Genomic DNA, 26,276 nt, shown 5'->3' on the forward strand with positions numbered 1-26,276 from the left:
GCTGGGGGAATCCTCTCCTCTTGTTGCTGATGAGGATGAAGGGTCAGCCTGCGAGGAGGAACAGCATGGGAAAGGGGAAACCAGTTAGAGGCAGTGGCCGGCTGGCCTCATAATCCCCAGCTGCTTCTGACCTCCTTCCTGCAATGATGCTGCAGCTGGGCCACCTCTTCAGCCTGATTGGCTACAGCATGAAGTGGAAAAGGGGAGGGTTGAGTGGGGTTAAATTGGGTTTGAGGGAGGGAGGTTTTGGGATGTAGTGGGCAGGATTGGTAAGTGAAGCAAGCAGAGGTTTAAGTAGCCCCTAGTTTATTCTATTTTTTTATATATTTAAATCTATGTTTTTTATATTTAATTTATGTCTTTATGTATATTTTCTTGCTGAAAGGTCGTTGTGGCAGTCACCTGGGCTTCTGCTGAATTAATGGCTTGCATATTTATTTATTTATTAAATTCCTTCCAGTAGCACCTTAAAGACCAACTAAGTTTGTTATTGGTATGGGCTTTCGTGTTTATGCACACTTCTTCAGATACCAAAAAGAGTTTATGAAAGTTGCACCATTAGTGTCTGTTTAATTAACACTAAAATGCAGCTATGGTTCCAGCCAAAGATCTAATAATTTGTCTGTTATAATTTTTTAGTAGACTGTTCTGACCCGACTCTCTTTGTCTTGTAAAACCTCCAGGCCCTTATTAACTGAATACCTTTCCCTTCTGCCAAAGCTTGAAGGCAAGGTGTGATATTTTTTAGCAGGTAACTGAGTGAAATACAGTCATAACGAAATAGGAGCCCATATGGAGCTTGAATAATAGGTTTCCATTTTGGAATAAGTGATGGGGGTTTGGGGGAAAGTTGTTGTAAAGCGGTCTTTTTATGTTTCTGATTAAAAGGAGGTGTGCCTTCAGCTGAATTTAAGCTGATAATATGCATTGAAAACCTCTGCTGTAGTTTCCATGAATGTGTCATGCCATTATTAAGTAGCATCACTCTGTCAAACTAACAAGCTGAGCAATTTTAATCACTGCAGCCAGATTCTCACTGCATCAGGCGGTACTTGCAAGAGATACTGTGTGAATTTGACACTCATTGTGAGTTGACCATATCCAGAAATGTGAGAAGAATGAATTACTTGGTAGATAGAATGTTGGTTTAGTTTAATAGTATAGTTGATGGGACTAATTTTCCCCCTTTATTTTTATTTTATTGTATATTTTATACTTACAATTTATTTTCAGATGTTCTTCTGGTTGGCATACCTATATGCAATAATTTTGAACTGCCTAAGACCATGGGAGTTACAGCTGTTGAACATTTTGTGTATTTATGTGCAAAGTCACTGATAATATGTATTTTTGAAAAACCAATAAAGAGTAGTAGTACAGTGGTACCTCTGGTTATGTACTTAATTCGTTCTGGAGGTCTGTTCTTAACCTGAAACTGTTCTTAACCTGAAGCACCACTTTAGCTTTATTTATTATTATTACTATTACTATTATTATTATTATTATTATTATTATTATTATTATTATTATTAGCTAATGGGGCCCCCCGCTGCCACTGCACTGCCGCTGCACAATTTCTGTTTTCATCCTGAAGCAAAGTTCTTAACCCAGGTACTATTTCTGGGTTAGCGGAGTCTGTAACCTGAAGCGTCTGTTACCCGAGGTACCACTGTACTTAAATTGGCCGTGGATTGGGCCCCTTCTATGGTCTGCAGGCTTAGGTAGTGGTTGCACTTTTGTATTCAGCGTGAAATGACGTATTCTTTAGATCGAAAATTGCATTCTTGAATAGGTTTTTCTTCTCCATCCTGAGATTGCCCCATATCGCTTCTGCACAGTTCATTTCTGCAGTGTGCCGATAGGCAGTTACTCTTCAGGACTCATAACCAAGACTATTCATACCTTTCATGGTTTACAAAGCTGTTGAAAGACCTTTTCGTTTTTGTAGGTTAGGAAGTCATGCTATACAGTGGAGAAATCATCTTATTTTCCCACTAATGTAAGCCATAGCCACAAACATCCTTACATTCTCTTTTGCCAATGAAACATTTCCCTTAAGTATCTTTTCCTTGACCCATTAGTCCAGGTACCCACATTTTATCTTTCCATTTTTTACCATATGAGTAAAAAATGGAAAGATAAAATGTGGGTACCTGGACAATGCTTTGCCCATCGACAATGCTTTGCTTGTATCATGCTAGCTGTAGTCATCACACAGGCAGTTGAACTTCACTGCTATTTTTGCTGGATTAAATCATCAGTATAAGTGAAAAGGAAGAGCAGTATATGAGATTTTCCAAAACAAACCCAATTTTTTTGCCAGAGCACACTGACACATTTTTAAAATATGGCACACATAGTTCTCTCCTTCCCATGCAATCTTCACAATAGCCATCTCACCATATTTATAATCAGTCATTCTCAAAGTCCCAGGACAGAATTACATACATGCAAAATCAAAAAGTTATACAATTAAAATAAAACACATAAACCAATTGCTAATAACCTGCAATGATCCTTCCTTATTTGGGACGTGGGTGGCGCTGTGGTCTAAACCGCAAAGCCTAGAGCTTGCCGATCAGAAGGACGGCGGTTTGAATCCCCACAACAGGGTGAGCTCCCGTTGCTTGGTCCCTGCTCCTGCCAACCTAGCAGTTCGAAAGCATGTTAAAGTGCAAGTAGATAAATAGGTACTGCTCCAGTGGGAAGGTAAACAGTGTTTCTGCGCGCTGCTCTGGTTTCACCAGAAGCAGCTTAGTCGTGCTGGCCACATGACCCCAAAGCTGTACACCGGCTCCCTGGGCCAGTAAAGTGAGATGAGTTCCACAACCCCAGAGTTGTTTGCAACTGGACCTGATGGTCAGGGGTCCCTTTACCTTTTAAGTTAAAATAGCCCCACCAAGAAAAATTCTAATAGCCAATACACGTGAGCCCCTGCAGGATAATTCTTATTTTGCAATACTGTTATCACGTACCATCTGCTTTATGGTAATTATTTCTTCTTGTCTTTTTCAGATGGAATTTATGTACTTTCTCCCATCAGTTTTCTTGTATTAACATAGATATGATGTTTCCTTTGTCTGAGGCCTATTTGATCCTACAGTCTTTCATTTGTTCCAGTTTGTAGTCCTAATGTAGAAGTATTTATAATTAATATATTTTCCCAAACATCAGTCTCTTTTATTGGGCATTGAAACTTAAGAATTCAATTAAGAGGGGTTATAGATGAAAATATTCATGGGGCAGGGGTGGTCTCGTGTTCAGTGCAATTCTGTACAGTCAACTCATAAGTAAGCCTCATTGTTTTCAGTAAGACTTAACTCCTAGGGAAGGATTTTATCTTAGTAAGATAAAATCCTGTTTTGTTCAAAATAGAATTAAAAACATTATTCATTTTAAAAATGCATTTTAACTAGAAAGAAAGCACTAGATTTGAAACTGAGGAGATAAAGTATGCATTGCTAAACTGCAAAACTGTCTTGCCTATGTCAGCACAAAAAGTCTTTGTGATAATAGCTTTTCTGCACTTTAGCTCAACTATCCAGCATTCAATCTCCCGTCCTTTGCTAGAAAAGAGACTTGGAGATTCCATTTGAAAGAAGTCACTTATCAGGAGCTTACAAGCTTTGATATCTTGCTTTTAATGTCTATTATATCAATACCCGGGAATAAAACAATATGGATAGAATAATCTGTGCTCCTATTGCAGTGATTTGTTTTATGAAGAAGTTTGTCAAGATAGAACCATCCTGTTGAGGTTTTGCATAGAGACTGGCTTTAAAAGGCTACTAGTTTGTTGCAAATTCACTATCCAACATACTGGTAACAATAGGATATTCTATTATATGCATACCCAAATGAAAGTTATTCTAGGCTCTGAGGGAGCCACACAATGCCATTTGCATTGTCTTTGCTTCAAGTGAAAATCTGAAATTCCTTAGTGAGCAATTTCAGCTCCAGTTACAATGTATGCAATAGATTGATAACAGTCCAGGTTTTTATGACTTTTTAATTCTTTATGTAGAGCCATCGAGTATGCTGTTTTTCCTTCATTTTAAAATATGTGCCTTTTGCTTCAAAGGATTGCGGTTAAGCTCCCCATGAAATTGATTAGATTAATTTATTTCCTAACACTTCCTGTTCAGAAGCTTATACAGCAATGCCTAAAAGGAGTTTATGTTCATATGTAGCACATATATAACTGTATGGTTAAAATGAGCTATTGCTTCAGATTATTATTATTTTAAAGCAGAATACAAAGGACCTGAGCTCAGCATGCATTCTGAGTAAATAGGGCATATATGTTGAAACTTGGTTATGAAAAAATTCCTCCTAATCGGCTACCAGCAATTAAAGCTCATTTGCCCCCCTCCTTTCCCTCTCCACCTGAATTATGAAAAGCCTGCATTGTACTAGCAGGGTAGACAATGGACAGAGCTGATAAAACGTTATGCTGAATCCTGGAATCTTAAGGAACTTGGTTCCCTTGGTCAGAGATGTTCTCCTCATCCTGGTGAAAACAAACCTGAATCTTTCAGAATAGTGAACATAGTTGCTTGATTGTGAGTTGGAAAGGTGCATATGAAATCACGTGGAAAGAGCTATACCAGAAAAAGTGATGTGAAGTTTACAGCATGCTATTTACTGAAAGTGAATTATTTGAAAATGATTCATAGATGGTATTTAACTCCGAGTAGGTTCGGACGCGGGTGGCGCTGTCGGTTAAACCACACAGCCTAAGACTTGCCGATCAGAAGGTCGAATCCCTGTGACGGGCTGAGCTCCCATTGCTCAGTCCCTGATCCTGCCAACCTAGCAGTTCGAAAGCATGAAGTGTAAGTAGATAAATAGGTACTGCTCCGGCGGGAAGGTAAACGGTGTTTCTATGGGTCATGTGGCCAGCATGACTAAGCCACTTCTGGCGAACCAGGACAGCGCATGGAAACGCCGTTTGCCTTCCCACCGGAGTGGTACCTATTGATCTACTTGCACTTTGACGTGCTTTCGAACTGCTAGATTGGCAGGAGCAGGGACCAAGCAACGGGAGCTCACCCTGTCGTGGGGATTCGAACCGCCGACCTTCTGATCGGCAAGTGCTAGGCTCTGTGGTTTAACCCACAGCACTACCCACGTCCCATTCTGCAGGTAGGCTTCGTGAAAATGAGAACAATATGCGGTGTAATAAAAAGACGGCATTACAGTCGAACCTCGGTTGTCAAACGTCATGCATTCCAGAAGACCGTTCGACTTCCGAAACATTTGACAACTGAGGCACAGATTCCGATTGGTTGCCAGAAGGTCTTGCACTCAAGCGGAAGCCGTGTCGGATGTTCGGGTTCCGAAAAGCTTTTGAAAACTGGAACATTTACTTCCGGGTTTTCGGCATTCGGCAACTGAAACATTCGAAAACTGAGCCATTCGGGAACCGAGGTTTGACCGTACTGGGATGTGTCACTAGGAAAGGCCACAATTAGCACTGGGTCAGGTTTGGAGGTTTTCACCTTGCCATGAAACCTGTGGGCATGTGATCTGGCAGGGAATTGGATAACTCTTCAACCTGTCGCCAAATAGGGAAAGTAGTTTTCCAAGTCTGTTGAGTGAGGAGAAGTGAATAGGGTAGAGATACGAGAAGGATTTAGCCAAATAACATGTTGCCACAGAAGACTTTGCAATTTATTTCTCTGCCTTAGAAAGAGGCTTTTGTGAGGACTGGTTCTACTAGCCAGCTACTAGACCTTAGTAGGCAAGCAGACTCAGTTTCAGCGTTCGAAATTTGCCAGGTGCATTTTGCACCAGGCTACCAGCCACTTGCAACCAAGTGAAGATGCCCAGGTACCAGGATGGGACCTGACGTCTCTCCCATCTGGAGGTGCCTGCCTGGTGATCCTTGGATCCAGACTGTTTTCACACACCAGCAACACATCCTGTAGAGTTCTATCTGTGATATCTGCACAAGCAGAATAAATTTCAGGAACCAAAAATTCGTATTGAAAAATACGATTTTCGAGCCGTCTGGCCCCAAAACGGCAACTAGGCATTTGGTTTTGGTAACTGTAATCCCAGTTTAATGAGCCATTTGGTGCCTAACTTATATATCTGAGCTTCTAACACACTTTAGTTGGGAGGAAGTGGTAAGTGTCCTTTTGAAAGATAAAATTGTGTCGGTCTTCTAGAGCATGGGAGAATGCTGGTATACGAAATAAATATTTCTGATCAGAGACTGCTTTAAAATACCATTAAATATATATATAAATCTGGAGAGGAAGTTTTAACAAGATGATAACACACTCCATTATATGGGTGCAAACGTTTTAGCTGAAGTGTTGACAACTGATACCCTAATGCTGTAGAAGAAAATTCTTCACGTAGCTGAGGATAATGGATAGCTACTAGAATAGCTGAGATTTTGAACGCAGTTTTCGAATGAAATTATTTTAATGGCATGAAGTGGCATTTAGAAAAAAACAAAATAGTAAAAACTATTGGTTTTTTTGTCACCTAATTTTAGTTAGTACTTGCAATAATGGGCTAGCAATGGGGCACTCACACATTATTAACTTATCTACTGCAAAACCCCAATTGTCCTTTAACAACACAATCAAAAAGTGGAGCATTGTTTGTGTGTATTTTAGTTTGCAGCTTTTTACATTGTATAAAGTTTCTTTGAATGGTTGACAGTGCACTTGTGTTAATTATCGTAGCCGAACTATATTTCCTGATTTTTCCAAAGAGACCACTCGTTGTGTTGGTGTCCCTTGATAAACATTGGGATATCGAGATCATATTTAATCACCATGTGAAAGGGTAGATGATATGTTAGTGTAGGAAGCCTACTAGAGTAGATACACAAACACGTGGTTTGTGTGTGTGTGTGTAAAAATGTATTTTAGACAACTTCCTTTGCAAAGTTTGCTTTGGCAGTGAACCTCAGCGGCAGAAAACTGCTGCAAGAAAAACACCAGAATTTCAGCCAAAGAAAACATTTTCTGCACTTGGTAGCCTTCCCTGATTTATTAATACCTTTTTGATCTGCTTGGATTTTGAAAGACAAATATTCATTAGGGATTGCATGCATAAGCAGCTAGTGTTTGTCTTGTTCCATTTAAAGAGTCCTACAGTGTATCATTTGAAAGTCCATGCCACATTCCCATACATCAGATGGTTTAATTTGACAAACACTGTTCAAGGACATTTGAATTCAAAACCAATGATGGCCACTGATTCATTAAGTACTAGGCTGCATTACCACCAAGCGCCCCAGATGTCCGTTGAAGCTGGCTGTCATTCATTTAACCATTTCAAAGTTGCATAAGTGTTGGGTAACTCCATGCATAAGAGAGGGACAGTAGTTTTCTTTCTTTCCATTCCAGGGCAAGATGCACTCATTAAATCCCCCCCTTCTATGTAACAGTTAAAAATGGGAAGACCTGCCTATGAAAAGGGTTGCAAGGTAGAGTAGTTATTTAATAATAATAATAATAAATTTTATTTATACCCCGCTCTCCCCAGCCAAGGCCGGGCTCAGGGCAGCTAACAAGCAATAATAAAAACAAGTTGAATGAATACAATTTAAAAACAAGATTAAAATGCAACATTGAAACATTAAAATGCAGTCTCATCACAGGAGGAGAAAGGGAAAAAGAAAGGGGGGGGGAATCAAATTGACTCCAAGCCAAAGGCCAGACAGAACAACTCTGTCTTGCAGGCCCTGCGGAAAGAAATCAGATCCTGCAGGGCCCTGGTCTCATGAGACAGAGCGCTCCACCAGGTCGGAGCCAGTGTTGAAAAGGCCCTGGCTCAGGTTGAAGCTAATCTTAACTTCCTTAGGGCCCGAGACCACTAGGGTGTTGCTATTTATGGACCTTAAGGTCCTCCGTGGGGCATACCAGGAGAGGCGGTCCCGTAGGTACAAGGGTCCTAGGCTGTGATTTAGTGGAATTATTCACGCTAAAGGGCCTTGCATATCCTGTCCTCATCGTTTAAATTTTTTGCCTATGGTTCATGCTACCTATTGGTAATAACTGGTGCTAGAAACATCCGTTTAGAGCCAATGTTTTATTTCTGCATTGTTCACCATTTCCGAATCAACTGGGTAAGACTGAAGAAAAAGGAGGGCATGAAGCCAAGGAAAACAAGAAACTTAAAGCAGGAAGCTTAAGAAAGAAGTGGAGAATCAGAGAGAGAAAGGAAGAGGAGGAAAATCTTTAAAAATTCCTTCCAGTAGCACCTTAGAGACCAACTAAGTTTGTTATTAGTATGAGTTTTTGTGTGCATGCACACTGTGTATCTATAGAAGTGTGCATGCACACGAAAGCTCATACCAATAACAAACTTAGTTGGTCTCTAAGGTGCTACTAGGGACATGGGTGGCGCTGTGGGTAAAACCTAAGTGCCTAGGACTTGCTGATCGTAAGGTCGGCAGTTCAAATCCCCGCAGCGGGGTGAGCTCCTGTCTTTCGGTCCCAGCTCCTGCCCACCTAGCAGTTTGAAAGCACCCCTAAGTGCAAGTAGATAAATAGGTACCGCTTTATAGCAGGAAGGTAAACGCCATTTCCGTGTGCGGCACTGTTGCTGGCTCGCCAGTTGCAGCTTCGTCACGCTGGCCACGTGACCCGGAAGTGTCTTCGGATGGCGCCGGCTCCTGGCCTCTTGAGCAAGATGAGCGCGCAACCCTAGAGTCGGTCACGACTGGTCCGTACGGGCAGGGGTACCTTTAAGGTGCTACTGGAAGGAATTTTATTTATTTTGTTTCAACTACAGCAGACCAACATGGCTACCTACCTGTAACGGGGAAAATCTAGTTAAGGGCAGGGGAGGGTCTGGACTGTTGACCACTCCACTATTGACCACCCCATTGATACAGTCCTTATTTATTGGCTATGTTTCTGTACATACATGTTGTACATCTTGCTGGACATTTTCTTTTATTTCATGTTTTTCCGTCCGCCTGCAAGTGCCTGCCCACCAGCTCCTCTGAACTCTCCTCCTTCCCTTCCTTCCCGGTGGGGGATCGTTGCAAAACACAAGAGAGGAGACAATGGATCAATAATAGGCTACAGCAAACGCAGCCAGTCCCATTTAGTTCTTCGTTTTGAAATGCTTGCGCTCTATTCACCAAAGCCTTCTAGCAGAGTTTGGCCACAGAGGGGGGGGAGAATATTACACCCCCCCTAAAATGTTGGCTCAGTCCAATGCAGAGTGAATCCAGTCTGAATGGAAACAGCCCATGCAATCTTTTCCCAGTGTTTGTGGAGTCAGACTGGGCTTACATACGTAGGAGTCTCTGTGTGTCGGCCAGCTTTCCTCAACCCGGGGTTTTTCCAGATGTTTTGGATTACAACTTGCGCCAGCCAGCTGATTTCTCCAAAACATCTGGAGGGCTCTAGGTTGGAGAAGGCTGGAGAGTAGACCCTATTCCTATACATTGGTGCAAGGAGTACTCTGGGAAGAGCTACACCCCGACCGAAAAGGGCACAAATCCCACAGTGTGCAGAGTGTATAATTTTTGTGCTCCTCCGATTCCCAGCTGTGAGAACTACAGATGTCATTCATCTGAGAGGAACAGATGTTAACTCCCGCCCCACCCCCCAGCACCCTCAGAAAAAGAGAGATGTTCCATTAACTTACTCACAATCTTTTTGATTGTGAGGCAAGGCTTTAAAAGGCTGTAAATCTGCCTCCTTGTTACGGACGGCAACAATAGATTGATTTACGGCAGAAGAGCAACTGTTGGGCTTATGCAAGCTGAATGCATGAATGTGCAAGTTAGCGCCGGATTTTACAGAGGCCAGATATTATTGGTGCTGTGTTTTGTCAAGGATTTTAGTATCTTATTAATTGGGCAGGGGGGTTTTACCTATGGATATCTCGAACCTGTCTTTGCGAGCCAGGACAAAAGCTGAACCGTTCTGCATAGCTTACTGCTGGTGCAGCACTGGGGCAAGCTTTCGTTCCAGCAGAGAGCAACGTGGTCATTGCAGGGCAGTTCTTGTTGTTGTTGTTGTTGTTTAGTCATTTAGTCGTGTCTGACTCTTCATGACCCCCTGGACCAGAGCATGCCAGGCACTCCTGTCTTCCGCTGGTTCCTGCAGTTTAGTCAAACTCCTGTTAGTAGCTTTGAGAACACTGTCCAACCATCTCGTCCTCTGTCGTCCCCTTCTCCTTGTGCCCTCCATCTTTCCCAGCATCAGGGTCTTTTCCAGGGAGTCTTCTCTTCTCATGAGGTGGCCAAAGTATTGGCGCCTCAGCTTCAGGATCTGTCCTTCCAGTGAGCACTCAGGGCTGATTTCCTTAAAAATGGATAGGTTTGATCTTAGGGCAGTTCTTAGCAGGCCTGAAATGACCAGAACTTGCTGAACCACTATCTGGCGACAAAGATATCTCCCAAACACATTGCTGGGGTCCTTTCTAGCTTTCACTGTGTGCAAAATTGAAGCCTTAGAATAGAGCCAGAGATAACATTGCTATCAGTGGATAAGACTTTCAGTAGCTGCTGGGCATGAGTGACAGAGGCTGTGCTCTCTGTCTTCGCAGCTGGAGGCCATGTGCTGCTGAAACCAGTTGGGGAGAGGGCTCTTGTGTTCTTGTGCAAGCTCATCCTGCTTGCAGGTTTTCCACCAGTATCTGGTTGGCCACTGTGAGAACGAGATTCTGGACCAGTTGACCCACTGGCCTGATCAAGAAGGCTCTTAACATTCTTGTGTTCTCAACATGTTTTAGATATATGAGACTCCTTTGAAAGTATCTTCATTGCATTTAATAAAGTTAAAGGTAAAGGGACCCCTGACCATTAGGTCCAGTCGTGACCGACTCTGGGGTTGCAGCGCTCATCTCGCTTTACTGGCCGAGGGAGCCGGCGTACACCTTCCGGGTCATGTGGCCAGCATGACTAAGCTGCTTCTGGTGAACCAGAGCAGCGCATGGAAACGCTGTTTACCTTCCCGCTGGAGCGGTACCTATTTATCTACTTGCACTTTGACGTGCTTCTGAACTGCTAGGTTGGCAGGAGCAGGGACTGAGCAACGGGAGCTCACCCCGTTGCGGGGATTTGAACCGCCAACCTTCTGATTGGCAAGTCCTAGGCTCTGTGGTTTAACCCACAGCACCACCCGTGTCCCTTATTGCATTTAATTTTCCCATGCAAAAACACAATTTTGCTTGCTACGCTCACTATGTAGCGAGCAAATGGACCCCTGGCCTCTGGTGAGCAGTCCCACAACCTTGGAGCTGCATCGGAGATCAGGGATCATCTGGATCATCTTGTGTGGCGATCCCAGTCACTTCTCTGACATCAAGGTTGGGTGGAAGTCTGGGAATGGGTTGATCGCTTTGTATAAGCACACTATTAAGGTTGCCAAGAAATCACCGCGTAGCAATTTTATGCTTTCTTTTTAAAAGTCCACTTCTTTAGCCAATGTGGATCAGTTGGTAGAGCATGAGACTCTTAATCTCAGGGCTGTGGGTTCAAGCCCCACGTTGGGCAAAAGATTCCTGCATTGCAGGGGGTTGGACTAGATGACCCTTTCAATTCTGTGATCCATTCACTTGTCCATGTAGAGCTTCTACTCTGGTTTTTTACGTCTGGCAGCCCTGTTTAGGGAAGTTTTTAATGACTGATGTTTTAATGTATTTTTAATCTTTTGTTGGAAGCCGCCCGGAGTGGCTGGGGAAACAATGGGCAGGGTATAAATAAATAATAATAATTATTATTATTATTATTATTATTATTATTATTATTATTATCATCATCATCTAAATTTTAGGGATATGGATGTTGGATGAGCCATTGCTCAATTCCCCAGCATGCACAGCTACCATCTGCATAGCAAATCTGGACTCATCCCATGATGAGGATTGTGAACTATGTGTTCAGGCTGGGCAATATCTGGTTTCCAACATCAGAGTATATCCCTAGCTAAACATTGCGACACACCATTATATCATGATGTTGGATGGAGATACAGTGGTGCCCCGCAAGATGAATGCCTCGCAAGACGAAAAACCCGCTAGACGAAAGGGTTTTCCGTTTTTCGATGCGCTTCGCAAGACGAATTTCCCTATGGGCTTGCTTCGCAAGACGAAAACGTCTTGCGAGTCTTGCAATTTTTTTCGCCCCCCCCCTTTTTCTAAGCCGCTAATAGCCTTTTAGCCGCTAAGCCGCTAAGCCTTTAATAGCCGCTAAACCGCTAATAGCGCTAAGCCGCTAATAGGGTTGCTTCGCAAGACGAAAAAACCGCTAGACGAAGAGACTCGCGGAACGTATTATCATCTTACGAGGCACCACTGTATGTAGAGGTGAACAATAGGGCCGGGTGATATCTGGTTTTCAACATCACGATATATCACCAGCTAAACATTGCAATATACTGATACATCACAATGCCTGGAATAAGGATGGAGCTACATAGAAGCATTGGCTGGCTTCACGATTTTTCCGACATTGTGATTTTTGCATACCACACACACATACATCATGATTTGCAATATATTGCCAAGTCAAAAATTACGAAACTGATATTACGAAATGGACTTTTTGGATGATAGATCGATATATTGCCCATTCCTACTGTGTTTGTATTTTGTCTGCCTTCCTCCTCAGTCATTCGAGAGCTGAAGATGCATTGAAAACAGGACAAGGCAGCTTTACTGGTCTATGAAATGTTGTTGTAGAAAAGGGATTGAGCCACAGGTCTCATCATCTCCATTTTTGCCTGTCTGGCTGGCAGAGGTGGATGTGCTTTGTTGATTCGTCTTTCTTGAATGGATTCTTAATATTCTCCACCCAAATAACTTCACCGGGGTCAGTAACAAGCAAGGTGCCTCTTCTTTGAAGAGTGAGGGGGGGTGGAATTATGTTGTTTCTCTGAAAACAGGTCTTTAGGCAACTGAAGGATATTGAATCTGAATAGATTATGGAATACAGTGGTACCTTGGTACTCAAATGTTTAGGGAAGCTTTTAATGCTTGATGTATTACAGTATTTTAATATATATATTTTTGGAAGCTGCCCAGAGTGGCTGGGGAAGCCCAGCCAGATGGGCGGGGTATAAATAATAAATTATATTATTATTATTATTATTATTATTATGATTCCCAAACAAATCGGCTCCCGAACACCAAAAACCCAGAAGTAAGTCTTCCGGTTTGCAAATGTTTTTCAGAAGCCAAACATCCGACAGGGCTTCTGCAGCTTCTGATTGGCTGCAGCATCTTCCTGCAGCCAATAGGAAGCCGCGCTTCGGTTTCCAAACATTTTGGAAGTCGAGCAGACTCCTGGAACGGATTAAGTTCGAGAACCAAGGTACCACTGTAGTTTGGAATCATTATATGCCCACAATATAAAATAACTGTGATCATTTGCACCCAGAAATAAGGTAGAGGCTCTACCTTTAAACAGGTTAGACTGTTGGTCTGGTCTGGTCTGGTCTGGTCCCTGTCACCTTCTTCCTGGCAGCAGTTGTCCAGGGTAACAGGCAGAGGTTGTTTGCCAGACCTCTGAGGTCTTCCTGGCTGTGCTAAAAGGTAAAGAAAAGGTGTTCCTTTTTCTCTTCCCATCCTCCACCTCCTCCCTCCAAAAGGGCCTGAACAGCTGGCAGAAGCCTGAACAAGTCTCCTAATACTGTTAAGGTCATCTTCGTTTTGAATAAATCTAAGTTTATTACAGACCTGATTGGAAGCTGGGGGGGGGGTGTTTAAGTGTTTATTATTCACATTGTCATAAAAACGCGTGCTGTGCTTGTTTTAGCCATTGCTACCATTTCCCTTTTGATATAACTACAGTTTCGAAGCCCGCCCTGCTGCCTGAGAAATACGTGCATTTCTTATTCTTACGAGCTCTGTGGCCATTTACTCTGTGCGCATAGGTCTTCCATCTAGAACAGTGTGCCCATTGTTTTCAAAACCGTTTAACACTTTGCGTTTCTCAACACATTGGCATAGGAAGAAAAACTTTGCCCGCGGGGGAGGCCACACGGCTGCATATCTCATTTGAGACTCTCTTTCTGCAAAGTAAATTGTTAATAATTTAAGCGATTTGGTGGTGGTGGTGGTGGGGAGGTGTGGCACAAACGAATGTACCAATCTTTTGTGTTCATGTTTTGCTTGTGTGCTTTCTCCTCCCCTCCCGCAATTCTTCCCTGAAGTCTGAGCAACCCAGTCCTGCCAGTTCAAGCTCCAGCTCCAGCTCCAGTTTCACGCCGTCTCAGAACAGTCGACAACAAGGTACCGATAGAGCGCACTTGACCGTAGCATGAAAGCCAGGCAGTGGAGCATGTGGCATTTCAAGGCTGCATTCCTTTACCTTTTATTGTGAGCGGTATCTGGCGGAGCGCTTTGGCTAGCACAGTGACTTTGCGCTGCACAGCAGAACTTCCTCTCCCCACACAACCCCTAAATCTGTTCCGTGGGTTCCCTTCACCCAATCTGGATCAGATTGGAGGGTGCGCAGGAAGAGGAGGGGAAGGGAACCAGTCCATTGCACAAGCGGAAATCCTTTGTTGGGTGCCACCCTATATGTTCATCCTCTGGGGAGCTCAGGGCAGTGTATATCGTTCTATCTGCACCCCTACTTTTTCCTTGCAGCAACCCTGTGAGGTACGTAGAGATGGCCGATATATTGATAAATGGTCTGAAACTGGGGTGGTGTTCAGGCGTTCCACAGGGCGTGCGCCACTACCGAGAAGGCCCTCTGCCTGGTTCCCTGTAACTTGGCTTCTCACAGCGAGGGAACCGCCAGAAGGCCCTTGGCACTGGACCTAAGTGTCTGGGCAGAACAATGCATTGCAGCAGCTCAAATAGCCTGCAGATGGCAAAGGCGGAGGCAGGCAGAGCCTGAGAAGGTTTCGGAAGAGCAAATTCTCAGACTGTCTGCCTGTGCCGTTGAAGAAGCCCCCCACCCTCCGGCTCGCATGAGCCAGAATGGTATCCGGGCTTGCTCATCTGGGGGGCGAGATGCTTCCTGCCCCCCAGCCAAGCAGTTTAAGGAAGTCTCCACCCCAGTCGGAGCGGTAGGGGGGCTTGCTCAGTAGGGCTGGGCAATGTATCTCAGCTGCTTCTTCCTCCCTTAAGGTGGGGAAGAAGAAGCAGCCCATATACATTCCAGATGTGGCGATATATCACCATATTGTGGCATTTAGCTGCTGATATATCACAGTGTTCAAAACCAGATATTGCCCAGCCCTAGAGGTTAGGTTTGTCTGAGATATACACACTGGATAACTCCATGTCCTTCATGGCTGAGCAGCAATTTGAATTTTGGCCTCCCCATTGCTTGGCTGACATGCTAGCCGCTACACAACACTGACTCACAAGTCAGTAATATTTTTCTCTTCGTGTTTATTGTTTGTTTTCATTGTTCAGTTTAAAAGCTGGCTTTTTTTTTAAACTATGAAGGAGTTTGGTTCCATTCAGCCATCTCCTTTTCTCTGGAAGTTTCCTAAACATTCATTTAGTTGGCTGTCTAACCCATTCATTCCATGGGCATGCTTGTAACAATGAATTCAAAATACTTAACCCCACAAACAAGAAGCCTATTGAGATCCTAAAATGAAATATCAGAATTAAGATGCATTTTGCATATTGCACTCCATTTGCAAGTATCTCCCTATCGCATGAGCTTGGGGCTTTGCTAAGCTGATTTCCCATGATCTAGGCCAGGGGTAGTCAACGTTTTTATGCCTACCGCCCACTAATGCATCTTTCTTGATGGTAAAATTTCCTTACCGCCCACCAGTGCTCGATGGAAGGAGGATTCAGCTTGTGCCGTAGAACCCCCTACCGCTCACCTGGAATCCTAAAATGCCCACTAGTGAGTGGTAGGGACCAGGCTGACCACCCCTGATCTAGGCTATCTTTTGGCCTCTGGCACACCCAAAGAAAAAAAGAAGCTCTGGTTCCTACTAACCATGGTTTAGAAGTATTTCCAAACCCTAAACCGTAGTTAATCTTAACTATGTTAACCATGGTTTGATGAAACAACGGTTCAGATTGACTGCTGTTTTTCAAGTTTGAATGGTACACTTGATCAAAAACAGAAATGATAGCTTCTGCCTAACTGGACATGGAGAGGGGGAAGGTTGCCTAGGCTCATTCGGTCATAATAAACCATGGTTTATCATGTCATTTACACACAGCCAATAGTTTTCTTTGGGGAAAACAGAAGCTCTTCTACTAACAACACCCAAAAGAGTTGTTGCCCTCTTGCTTTTGCAACCTTAAGATTACCAGTAAACATAAACCAATAAGACTTCTTTCAGCCACCAAAATTTAATTTTAAAAGACTACAACAGATTTCTTAGATTTTATTGACTTTGGCTTTGGAGTTAATCGCTATTCAGTTCTAAGAAAGTCAGAATTTATATCTGCCAGGAGACCCTGCCCTAAGCAGTGTACATGTAAATATCTGAGAGAGTTCCCATTGAGTTGTTTTTATTATAAATGGCACAATGTGTATTTTATTAACAAGCTGCTTTAAATGCAGGAAATATTAAAAGTGATATCCGATCCCTTTCCAAGAAACATTTAGCTCATTTTTTGTGGATTTGTAAGTTTCCTCAAATGTATATTTTTGTTTGTAACGGTTGCAAGAAGCCTATTCATACTACTTCCTTTGCTAGCAGGTCCCTGTTTAAAAGGGAGTATATCAAGATCTGTACATCTTTGCAGTGATACATTACAGTGTCACAAACAATTTCATCAGCATTGTCCCCATAAGTTTTGTAGACTGATATGGTGTGCGATTGCCTCAAATCCCGGTGCTAGTTAGATTAAATTACCTTTAAAAACCAGATTTTTTATTTTTTAAAAAATCATGTTTATTTTTAAAAAGCAAAAATCATGTTTCAAAACCATGACTATGATGGTTGTCCATTGAGACAACTGGGGAGGGGGCGGGGAACAGGCTGGGATTTTGTTTGTCTGTTTTTTTAGTATTAATATTAGACCAATATTGTAGCTGGGAACAGCATTCCCAGTGTCTTTTGCTTAGTTTACATCAGGAATGAAAGAACCCAACAAATACTATCCTTTTGGGTTAGAAACCTTTGAAACTGAATCTTGCCAGTACAGAATGTTCTGTTTTCAAAGTTCAATATTAGTCATTGAAAATACAGTCGTACCTTGGAAGCTGAACGCCTCAGCTCCCGAACAAATCGGCCATTATGTGCCATAATGAAATGCGTTAGTCTTCAAAGTGCTATAAGATCCTTGGATTTTACTGCTATGTTAGTTGCTGGGTGAACTATTTATTTTCAAATTTTCTATTTGAAAAATGTAACTCAACTCTTTCCCTCCACCTCTTTTCCCCCCAAGATGAACTCTCTTGGCAGCCAGCCTAGTCTCCCTTGGGAGGAAGGGTGAACTATAAATTTAATAAATAAAGAGCTACTGGAAAGTTTCTGTGGAGTAGCTGGGAAATAATTCTAAGAAAGTGGAAATGCTAGCAGGATTAATATAAATTCAACAGTATACAGTTGTACCTTGGATCCCGAACACTCCAAATCCAAAAGTGTGTGTTCTGGTTTGCGAACATTCCTTGGAACCCGAACGTCCGATGGGGCTTCCGTGGCTTCTGATTGGCTGCAGGAGCTTCCTGCAGCCAATCAGAAGCCGCGCTTTGGTTTCTGAACGTTTTGGAAGTCAAACAGACTTCTGGAACGGATTCCGTTCGACTTCCAAGGTACAACTGTAATTATGTTTGAGGCAATACGAAAAGGAGGGGAAATTGATTGGTTGGAATAGAAGATGCGGTAAAAATGGGAAACTTGAAGAAGGGAAGTTGATGTATTATTTTATTAGCGGGTGTTTATTTGTGGAAATTGTATGATTGAAAATTCTAATAAAAATAATTATAAAAAAGAGCTACTGTTTTCAGATATACTAAAGTCCATATTCTTTTGCATAATAATAATAATAATAATAATATAAAAATTTAAAATTTTGAGAACCTAGCTCTAAAACTTTTCTCGCTCATGAAGCAGGCTTTCTGTTCAGTTCCATGAAAAAGATAGGCCTCTGTTTCTGGGGCATAGACACACTTTATACATATGAAGGCTAGCAAAAGAGCTTGCTTGACCTGACATTGACCTTCGAATAAAGAAGACAGCTAAATCTAAGTAGATCAAAAACAGGCAGACAAAGAATGTCTTGGCCGGAACAAGTTGCAATCACAATGATTTATTAGACTATGACTTTCAATACACGGATTAACCTAACAAAATGTACTATTACTAGTAGTGTCTCTTAGATCTTGTCAGGTATAGGGTGCCCAAATAATAACCTTTTGGGTTTTTTGTTTTGTTTTGTTTTGTTTTGTTTTTAATCTCTGTTCTGTTGTTCAGAAAGCCAACTTGCTTTACTTAACATTCCAAGACTAATTCTGCAAACACTTAAACATAAATCTCATTGTTGGCAGAAATAATCCTGTTTTAAGTCAACTGGTCTTTGAATAAATTTGCTTTTGTTTAAGCGCTTGCTGCATAAGCCCCCCTGCGCATTATGTCTTTCCTTTAATGTCCAAGTCTTCATTGCCCTCGTCTTAAAAACTGTGTTAGGACTTGTTTTGTTGAAAAGCTGAACAATAGGCAGAGTTGAATGCAAACTCCCGCGGCTGATTTGTGTTCCCTTTTGTTTTTGTCCCCCAGGTCCTTTGAGGTCTATAATGAAAGATCTGCATTCTGATGATAATGAAGATGAATCTGACGAAGCAGACGAGAATGACAATGACTCTGAGATGGAGAGACCTGTAAATACTCATGGAGGAAGCAGGGGCCGCAGGTGAGGGTTGCAATAAAATAAATACATTCCAGACTATTTGAATTCGTCAGGCTTGTGTCAAAGGCAGGGAACTCTGCTTTTAAATGCAGAGAGAAGATGGGCTGAAACAAAAGTCTACGCGGGGAAAGGAAACACAAAATGCAGAGGAATTATCTAAGAAATTGGGGGTGTTAGGAAGGGGGCAGAACCTGCCCATGGAAAAGAAGTTGAACATCTTTTTTACAACATAAGAATTATGGGGTGTGTGTTTAGATTTTGAGTGTTGTTGTTGTTTAGTCGTCTAGTCGTGTCCGACTCTTTGTGACCCCATGGACCAGAGCACGCCAGGCACTCCTGTCTTCCACTGCCTCCCGCAGTTTGGTCAAACACATGTTTGTAGCTTCGAGAACACTGTCCAACCATCTCGTCCTCTGTCGTCCCCTTCTCCTTGTGCCCTCCATCTTTCCCAACATCAGGGTCTTTTCCAGGGAGTCTTCTCTTCTCATGAGGTGGCCAAAGTATTGGAGCCTCAGCTTCAGGATCTGCCCCTCCAGTGAGCACTCAGGGCTGATTTCCTTCAGAATGGATAGGTTTGATCTTCTTGCAGTCCATGGGACTCTCAAGAGTCTCCTCCAGCACCAGAATTCAAAAGCATCAATTCTTCGGCGATCAGACTTCTTTATGGTCCAGCTCTCACTTCCATACATCACTACTTGGAGAGGATAGGCTGAAACAAAAGTCCACGCGGGGAAAGGAAACTCAAAATGCAGAGGAATTATCTAAGAAATTGGGGGTGTTATGAAGGGGGCAGAACCTGCCCATTAGAAAAGAAGCTGAACACTTTTTTTACAACATAAGAATTACAGGGGGGGGGTGTTTATATTTTGAGTACTGCCTTTCAAACATATGGAGTTGTAGGGAGGTTGGTGTTTAAGACCCAGGGTGGGTGGGTGCCTTTTTGATTAAATGCTGTAGCATTGCATAGAACAGAGGCTCCCAAATTTGTATGGCCTACCACCCCCTTTTCAGGAAAAAAAAATACTCAGCGCCCGCCCCCCTTTGAAATCTACTTTCTTTAAGCAAAGGGGTGGGGCTGCCTGCTATTGGCCAAATAGGCAGGCAAGTTGCAATTCACTTCCTGGGTCTGAGTGAACCCAAGCCCAGGGAATCCCCTCACCTCCAGCACGGCTGCCAGATCCAGGGGAGACGTTGTCGCTGTCCCGCAACAGCACTTGACATGGCAATAAGCATCATTACACAACAGATGAAACCAGTGCTATTTTTCTAGAAAAATCAGACTTTGCTTGTGTGCTCAAAACATATTTTGCTGCACTGTGCAAAATATGAGCAAGCCAGGGCTGAACTGATATTACCCTTGCTGGTCCCTTTCCTGGGAAAACCAGAGGCTCACTATGTCAGGTTCCTATTGGAAGATCGGACAAACGCTAGAACATTAGCAGTGGCAAAGTTTTTATCAGTGGTTGCAAGAACCAATGATCCGTATCTTTAAGCCTGAACAAAATACTTGTTTAACCTGGAGGTAGGCTGTCTGAATTGTGCATTGCTTGGGTCTCTGGACTGTAATAAAGATTGATTGATTTTAGAAAAAGAGGTCTGGAACTCACCCTGAACGCCTCCCTTGTTCTTTTATAATGGCAATGGTGCCCACCTGAGTGGGGCAGAAACTGAGTTCCAGTGAGTTCTGGCTGGGGGGGAAAAAGCCCTGGATGAAACATGTATGAATGGTTTTCCAAAAATTTCTTCTTGTTAATAGGGAAGATGAAGCGAATGTATATTGAATTTTACAGATGTGTTTCAGGACGCTGTCAGGCTCCCAGCAGCATTCATCTGACACTCAAGCGTTCAAAACATAGAGCTCCTTTTCACACAACGTAGTCAGTCATATAGGCAAGGGATTTCTCCTCAGCCTTGAGTAAAATGATGATCACCTTGCTTCTGAAATGGTGCTGTACTTTTGTGTCCTCCAATTACAATACGTGGAAGAGACATGGGAGCTGTGTTGAAATGGACATGGCATTTTGTCCTCTTCAGTGTCCGTGTGTGTCCATACAAATGACAACATCTAAACTGTGAAGAAAATAGTCATGCCTTATGACCTTCTTCCAACCCTGTATGTTGGTTTCATTTTGAGATACATATTGAAAAGCTATAACCCTTCTGCCTGTATGATTAGATGAGGGCATTTGAGAGGGGTAATAAGGTGCCCTATAATCAGCGCTGAGCTGTATTATAGGGTCGAGTAAAAGGAGCTGAAGCTACTCTGAGGACATTTTTGTATATGTGAGGTATAATTATGCTTAATAAAATAAAGAATTTTAAGTGGAGGAAGGGTTGAAGAAGCGCCTGTCTTCTGTTTTGAGATATGCTACTCTCTTAATGAGTACGTCATGTGTGTCGTCTTCTGGTTAGTCAGGCCTCAACTCTCAACGTGTGTGTGTGTAGTTTATTGGACCATAGCATTGCAACTTCCAACATTAGCTTGAAAGCAAGAATGCCTGCCTACTGAGCTTGGTTGAGAATTCGAGAAATCAGATGGATGTCTTGGTGGGTTAGTACAAACCCATATAGATTTTGACGAAAATACATTTAAATAGGAATACCTGGGGCAAAGAAGTAACAGAGGAAGCAGGACTTGCCTGGGGAAAGGGGATGTTCATTTCTGACCTGTGAAAATTCAAGCTTGGAATATGAAGAACTTGCAAGAAATTACAACTTGTATACAAGGCAACATTTAGAATTTCAAGCAAGTTGGAAAATTCTGAGTGGCTGTTATTTTTTAGATTTGCTCCAAAATAGGTGGGGAACCGTCTTTTCCAGAAGTTTCTATCCTGATCAAAGTGTATTATTTCTTCTTCTTCTTCTTCTTCTTCTTCTTCTTCTTCTTCTTCTTCTTCTTCTTCTTCTTCTTCTTCTTCAAGTTGTTTTTGGTACTGGTAGCCGCATTGCATCACATGTTGATAGTTCACCTTGACTATCAGAAGCAGTTTTAGCTATGTATAATTAAGATACTATTTCAAGAAAACTGCAGGTGAATATTGCAGTTTTGCAGACTTTTTATTCAGAATGTGTTCACAAACATTAAAGAGTTGGGTTCACCTTTGGGATCATCAAATTATTGAAAGTTGGAAAGCATCGATCTTAATTGTGTTTCTCTTATTTGGGCTTTTTGTTTCTAATCTGTTAACGTTGCTGCCACTTATTTTTCAACTTCTCCCACAAACTTGCTTTTCGAAAGCCGATTGTTAGGGCCGTGATGTCAGTTATAAGCCATGGAAAATTTCCTTTATGTGGCACATCTCAATAAATTTATTATTCCTTTCCCTTTCCCTTCTCAGGGTTAGTCTGAGTGATGGAAGCGACAGCGACAGCAGTTCAGCATCTTCACCCCTCCGCCACGAACCCCCACCTTTATTAAAAACCAACAATAACCAGGTACTGGTTTTGCGGCATGACTGCTGCAGCCACAATCACTTCATTTTCCCAGTGGATAGCTTTTCTCTTGTCCTTCTGCCTTGGGAACCATTTGGTCAGTGTAAAACAGAGAGAGTATCCTGTGTGACAAAAACAGAGGGAAACTATTACTTCTGTCTTATACATCATGGGTGTGGGTGCTTAAGCTGAGATTCCTGCATTGCAGGGGGTAGACTAGATGGTCCTTTGGTCCCTTCCCACTTGACGATTCTGTGACACATGCTTGGTAATATTATTGAAACATATATGAGAAGGCGTGCAGCTGCTTTATTCTCTAATGACTACTGTTAATTTGGCGAAAAGTTAAATTCTAGCACTGTAGCCATACGAACAGTCTTCAGAAATTTGCTGCGATGCAATTATTGTACAAATCGTTAATAATAAAACTTCTCGTAAAGTTCTGCATCCGGCTACCATGAATTATGACCAAGCTAAAGGTAAAGGGACCCCTGACCATTAGGTCCAGTCGCAGACAACTCTGGGGTTGCGGCACTCATCTCGTTTATTGGCCAAGGGAGCCGGCATACAGCTTCTGGGTCATGTGGCCAGCATGACTAAGCCGCTTCTGGAGAACCAGAGCAGCGCACAGAAATGCTGTTTACCTTCCTGCCAGAGCGGTACCTATTTATCTACTTGCACTTTGATGTGCTTTTGAACTGCTAGTTTGGCAGGAGCAGGGACCGAGCAACGGGAGCTCACCCCGTCACGGGGATTCGAACCGCCGACCTTCTGATCGGCAAGTCCTAGGCTCTGTGGTTTAACCCACAACGCCAGCCATGTCCCTCTGACCAAGCTATAAAAACATAAAAGTATCACCAACTGCGATGATCCCTGGGATGTGCATGTGGTCAAGAGCTTTAAAATATGTACATATTCACTTCATATAATTCTGCTTCTAACTGGCCTTTGAGAATAGAAAATGTTGAGTTAGGTGTAGGGCTTTTGCTTCCAGTTGTATCATTTGAACAGTGCAAGCGAACTCTCAATAGCACACCCCCCTCGTATGCTATCTGCTTGAAGAGGGCGCCATGCTTCGAAGGAGCACCAGGCTTTAATCATTTTATTTAATTTATTAAACTTATATACTGCCCTTCATCCTAAGAACTCAGAGCGGTTCACAGAAAAAATATGTAGGTTAGATAATTTGGCTGCTGAACATCCTTAAACCATTGAGATAATTGGTTGTGGGATTTCTAGTGATCCTCAGTCATAGCCCTATAATGCCCTAAAATATTTCCTCTTATTTTCTAGATTCTAGAAGTGAAGAGTCCTATAAAGCAGAGTAAATCTGATAAACAGATTAAGAATGGCGATTGCGATAAGGTAAATGAAAAGAAACAGTATTTGAATCATGCTTCATAATCTTTCTCAAATCTGTAAAAAGTATTAGATCTTTCAGTATATAAGAAACATTGGTTGGCACATGCCTTAATGAAGTGTTTTTTTAATTACTCAATATTTTAGTATTCCTATAGTGCACAGTTTATTCTACATTTTAATTACTTATTATGTATATATTGTTCTCTTAAATGAAGTGAAGTCGAATAGTTCAATTTCAGGCCCAGTTCAAGGTACAGGTAATCTTATACACCCTAAAAGGCTTAGAATCCAAATATGTGAAGGAGCATCTTTTTCCACACCAGAGTGCCTGCATTTGCCCAACACACCAGAAGTATGCTATGTAACAACAAAAGAAAGGGGGTGTTTGGCCATAGCACTGTGGTTCTGGAATGCAATGCGATTCCTAAGAGGTACACCTTACAATTTGTTCGCAACAGGTTAAGATGAGTTTTAATTTGCCCATATCCTGCTGAGGTTTTTTTAGCAGTTAGCTACATATTATTGTTAGTATCATGGTCTTATTGTAGATCACTGTGTTTTATGACATACTTAATTCATCGCAACTTGCGCACATTTAACTTGTGTCGTCGCAGTTTTACGCTCTTGGCAACAAGCCAAATGAAAATGCATAAATCTAATGTATGTGAGGTGGAGAGCTTAAATGCTCTTTGCTTTGCTCGCCAGAGTCCGGTAAGCAAGTCGTTGAACTTAAAAATTCTCCACCTTGTAGAGCTGGCTGGCAAAGCCCACTCTTGGGGAAAAAAGCACCATCTTGGAAAAAGTAGAGATAATCACACAAGGGTGGTTCTGAGCTTGTTCTGACTATACACAAAGTTGTGAGTCGGCTGTATTTCCATTGCTTTAGTGTCCTGGAATATAAATATTTGTCTATACACCAGAATACAAATGTGGGGTTTTTTTTTAATAAAACGTTTTTTGTTTGTTTTTGAATGGTTTATTTCCAGGCATATCTTGATGAACTGGTTGAGCTTCACAGAAGGTTAATGACACTAAGGGAAAGACATGTACTGCAACAGGTGAGAGGTCTACTTTCTGCGCTAAGCATGTTGTTGTTTAGTCGTGTCCGACTCTTCGTGACCCAATGGACCAGAGCACACCAGGCACTCCTGTCTTTGTGCTAAGCATAGTACTTTTCAAAGTTGAGAACACAGCTCTGATCTTCTAGTAGAATTTGATAATCCATCTGCCTACATCTTAACAATTGTGACATACGTGCTGAGAAAGTAGCATGTTGCAAGATTTTCAAACTACAAGCCCTGTTTTCTGCTGAAAAAAACCACCATGCCTTCTTGAGGGATATTTCTTTAAGTGTTCCTGGCGATGGCAAACTTCAACAGATTTTTAATGCATCCCTAGCATTACAAATTTCAGTTTGTAACACTGAATTCAGTCTTCTGTCTTTTTCAACTATACTTGAGTTTGCATGTTGCAGCTTTGAATGTGTTAGCCGTTCAGTATCAAAACTATTGAGACTTGTGTGTTACCACAGGAAGATTCAAGTGCAGGAACTTTTGAGCCTTGAGTGATAACTAGCTAAGTCATATTCTGAGCAGACCTGTTGGAATCAATGGACTTTAAGTAGCTTAAGTCCATTGATTCCGGAGTGCGTATGCTGAATGTAATTCAGTTGGATATCGCCCCACATAATTTCAGGTGTTTTTATTTAAAAAAATTATAATTATACTAGTATTCAGTTCAGTTGCATCAAATATTTCTTTTTGTAATGAAATTTACTCTTTGTAATCAAGAACTGGTTCCCCAGAAGTTTGGAGATTCGTGTGCATGTATGCACACACCTCTGTGCACGCCATTTCTGATCTCCCCAAATGTGTCTTAATTGTGGGTTTTACTGGCCAAAAGAACAAAGCAAAAAAATGACTGGTAATGAAGTGATTTGTGTATTTTGCTAGCAAGAATTTCTATCTTTATATACAGTTGCAATTTGTAAATTAAGCTGATAGCATGTACTTTGTACTCTGAATAAGAAAAAAAGCAATCTTTTTATGTTTCGTTTACAAAGAGTCAGTTGTTAAGAGATTATTTTGCAGTGAGTTTCCCCCCCCCACTCCAATTTAGTATTATTCCACACATTATAGAGTAACACACCCAGGTTCGCTCGGCAGGGAGCCACAAGCAATCCGAACTCCAACAAATGACGGTGCATGATCAGTTTGTTTTCAGACACTAGTTTATCACATTCACAGTTTACATTTCTTTTAGATGTAGATCTTATGTGTGTCTAAAAAAAAATGTAGTGTGTTAAGTGGCTCATATTCTGTTTAGGAACCTGCATTTCATACTGAGCATATAAATTACCGTATTTTTCGCTTCATAAGATGCACCTTTTTCCTCCTAAAAAGTAAGGGGAAATGTGAGTGCATCTTATGGGGCTGCGCAGCGCCCCTTCAGCGAAGCGGGAGGAGGAACGGAGCCCCTTCTGTTCCTCCTCCCGCTTCGCTGAAGGGGCGCTGCGCAGTTCTCCCTCTCTGCGCAGTGATTCCGCTTGCTGTCCTGGCTTCTGCCTTAGCTGCACGAAGCCTCTTCGGGCAGGGGGAGCCTTCATCCCGCTGCCCTGAAGAGGCTTGGCGCGGCTATCCCAGAAGGCAGAACAGCCAGAGGCTATCCCAGAAGCCAGATCCCTCTTGCTGTTCTGGCTTCTGGGATTCAGAATA

The 26,276-nt window shown here is 42.3% G+C and overlaps 1 protein-coding gene across 10 annotated transcripts in view; it reads left to right on the plus strand.

Moving 5' to 3' along the window:
• MLLT3 (MLLT3 super elongation complex subunit) overlaps positions 1-26,276 on the plus strand; it is a 135,480-nt gene that overhangs the window by 100,467 nt on the left and 8,737 nt on the right. For all 10 annotated transcript variants that reach the window (XM_081894329.1, XM_081894326.1, XM_081894327.1 and 7 more), the window contains 5 exons: positions 14,142-14,220; positions 18,639-18,771; positions 22,107-22,203; positions 23,494-23,565; positions 24,549-24,620. In XM_081894329.1, the coding sequence (XP_081750455.1) occupies positions 14,142-14,220; positions 18,639-18,771; positions 22,107-22,203; positions 23,494-23,565; positions 24,549-24,620 (453 nt within the window). The remainder of the gene's footprint in view (positions 1-14,141; positions 14,221-18,638; positions 18,772-22,106; positions 22,204-23,493; positions 23,566-24,548; positions 24,621-26,276) is intronic.

The sequence above is a fragment of the Podarcis melisellensis genome (genome assembly GCF_964234715.1).
Source record: "Podarcis melisellensis genome assembly, chromosome: 17".
In the NCBI taxonomy this organism is placed as follows: Eukaryota; Metazoa; Chordata; class Lepidosauria; order Squamata; family Lacertidae; genus Podarcis; species Podarcis melisellensis.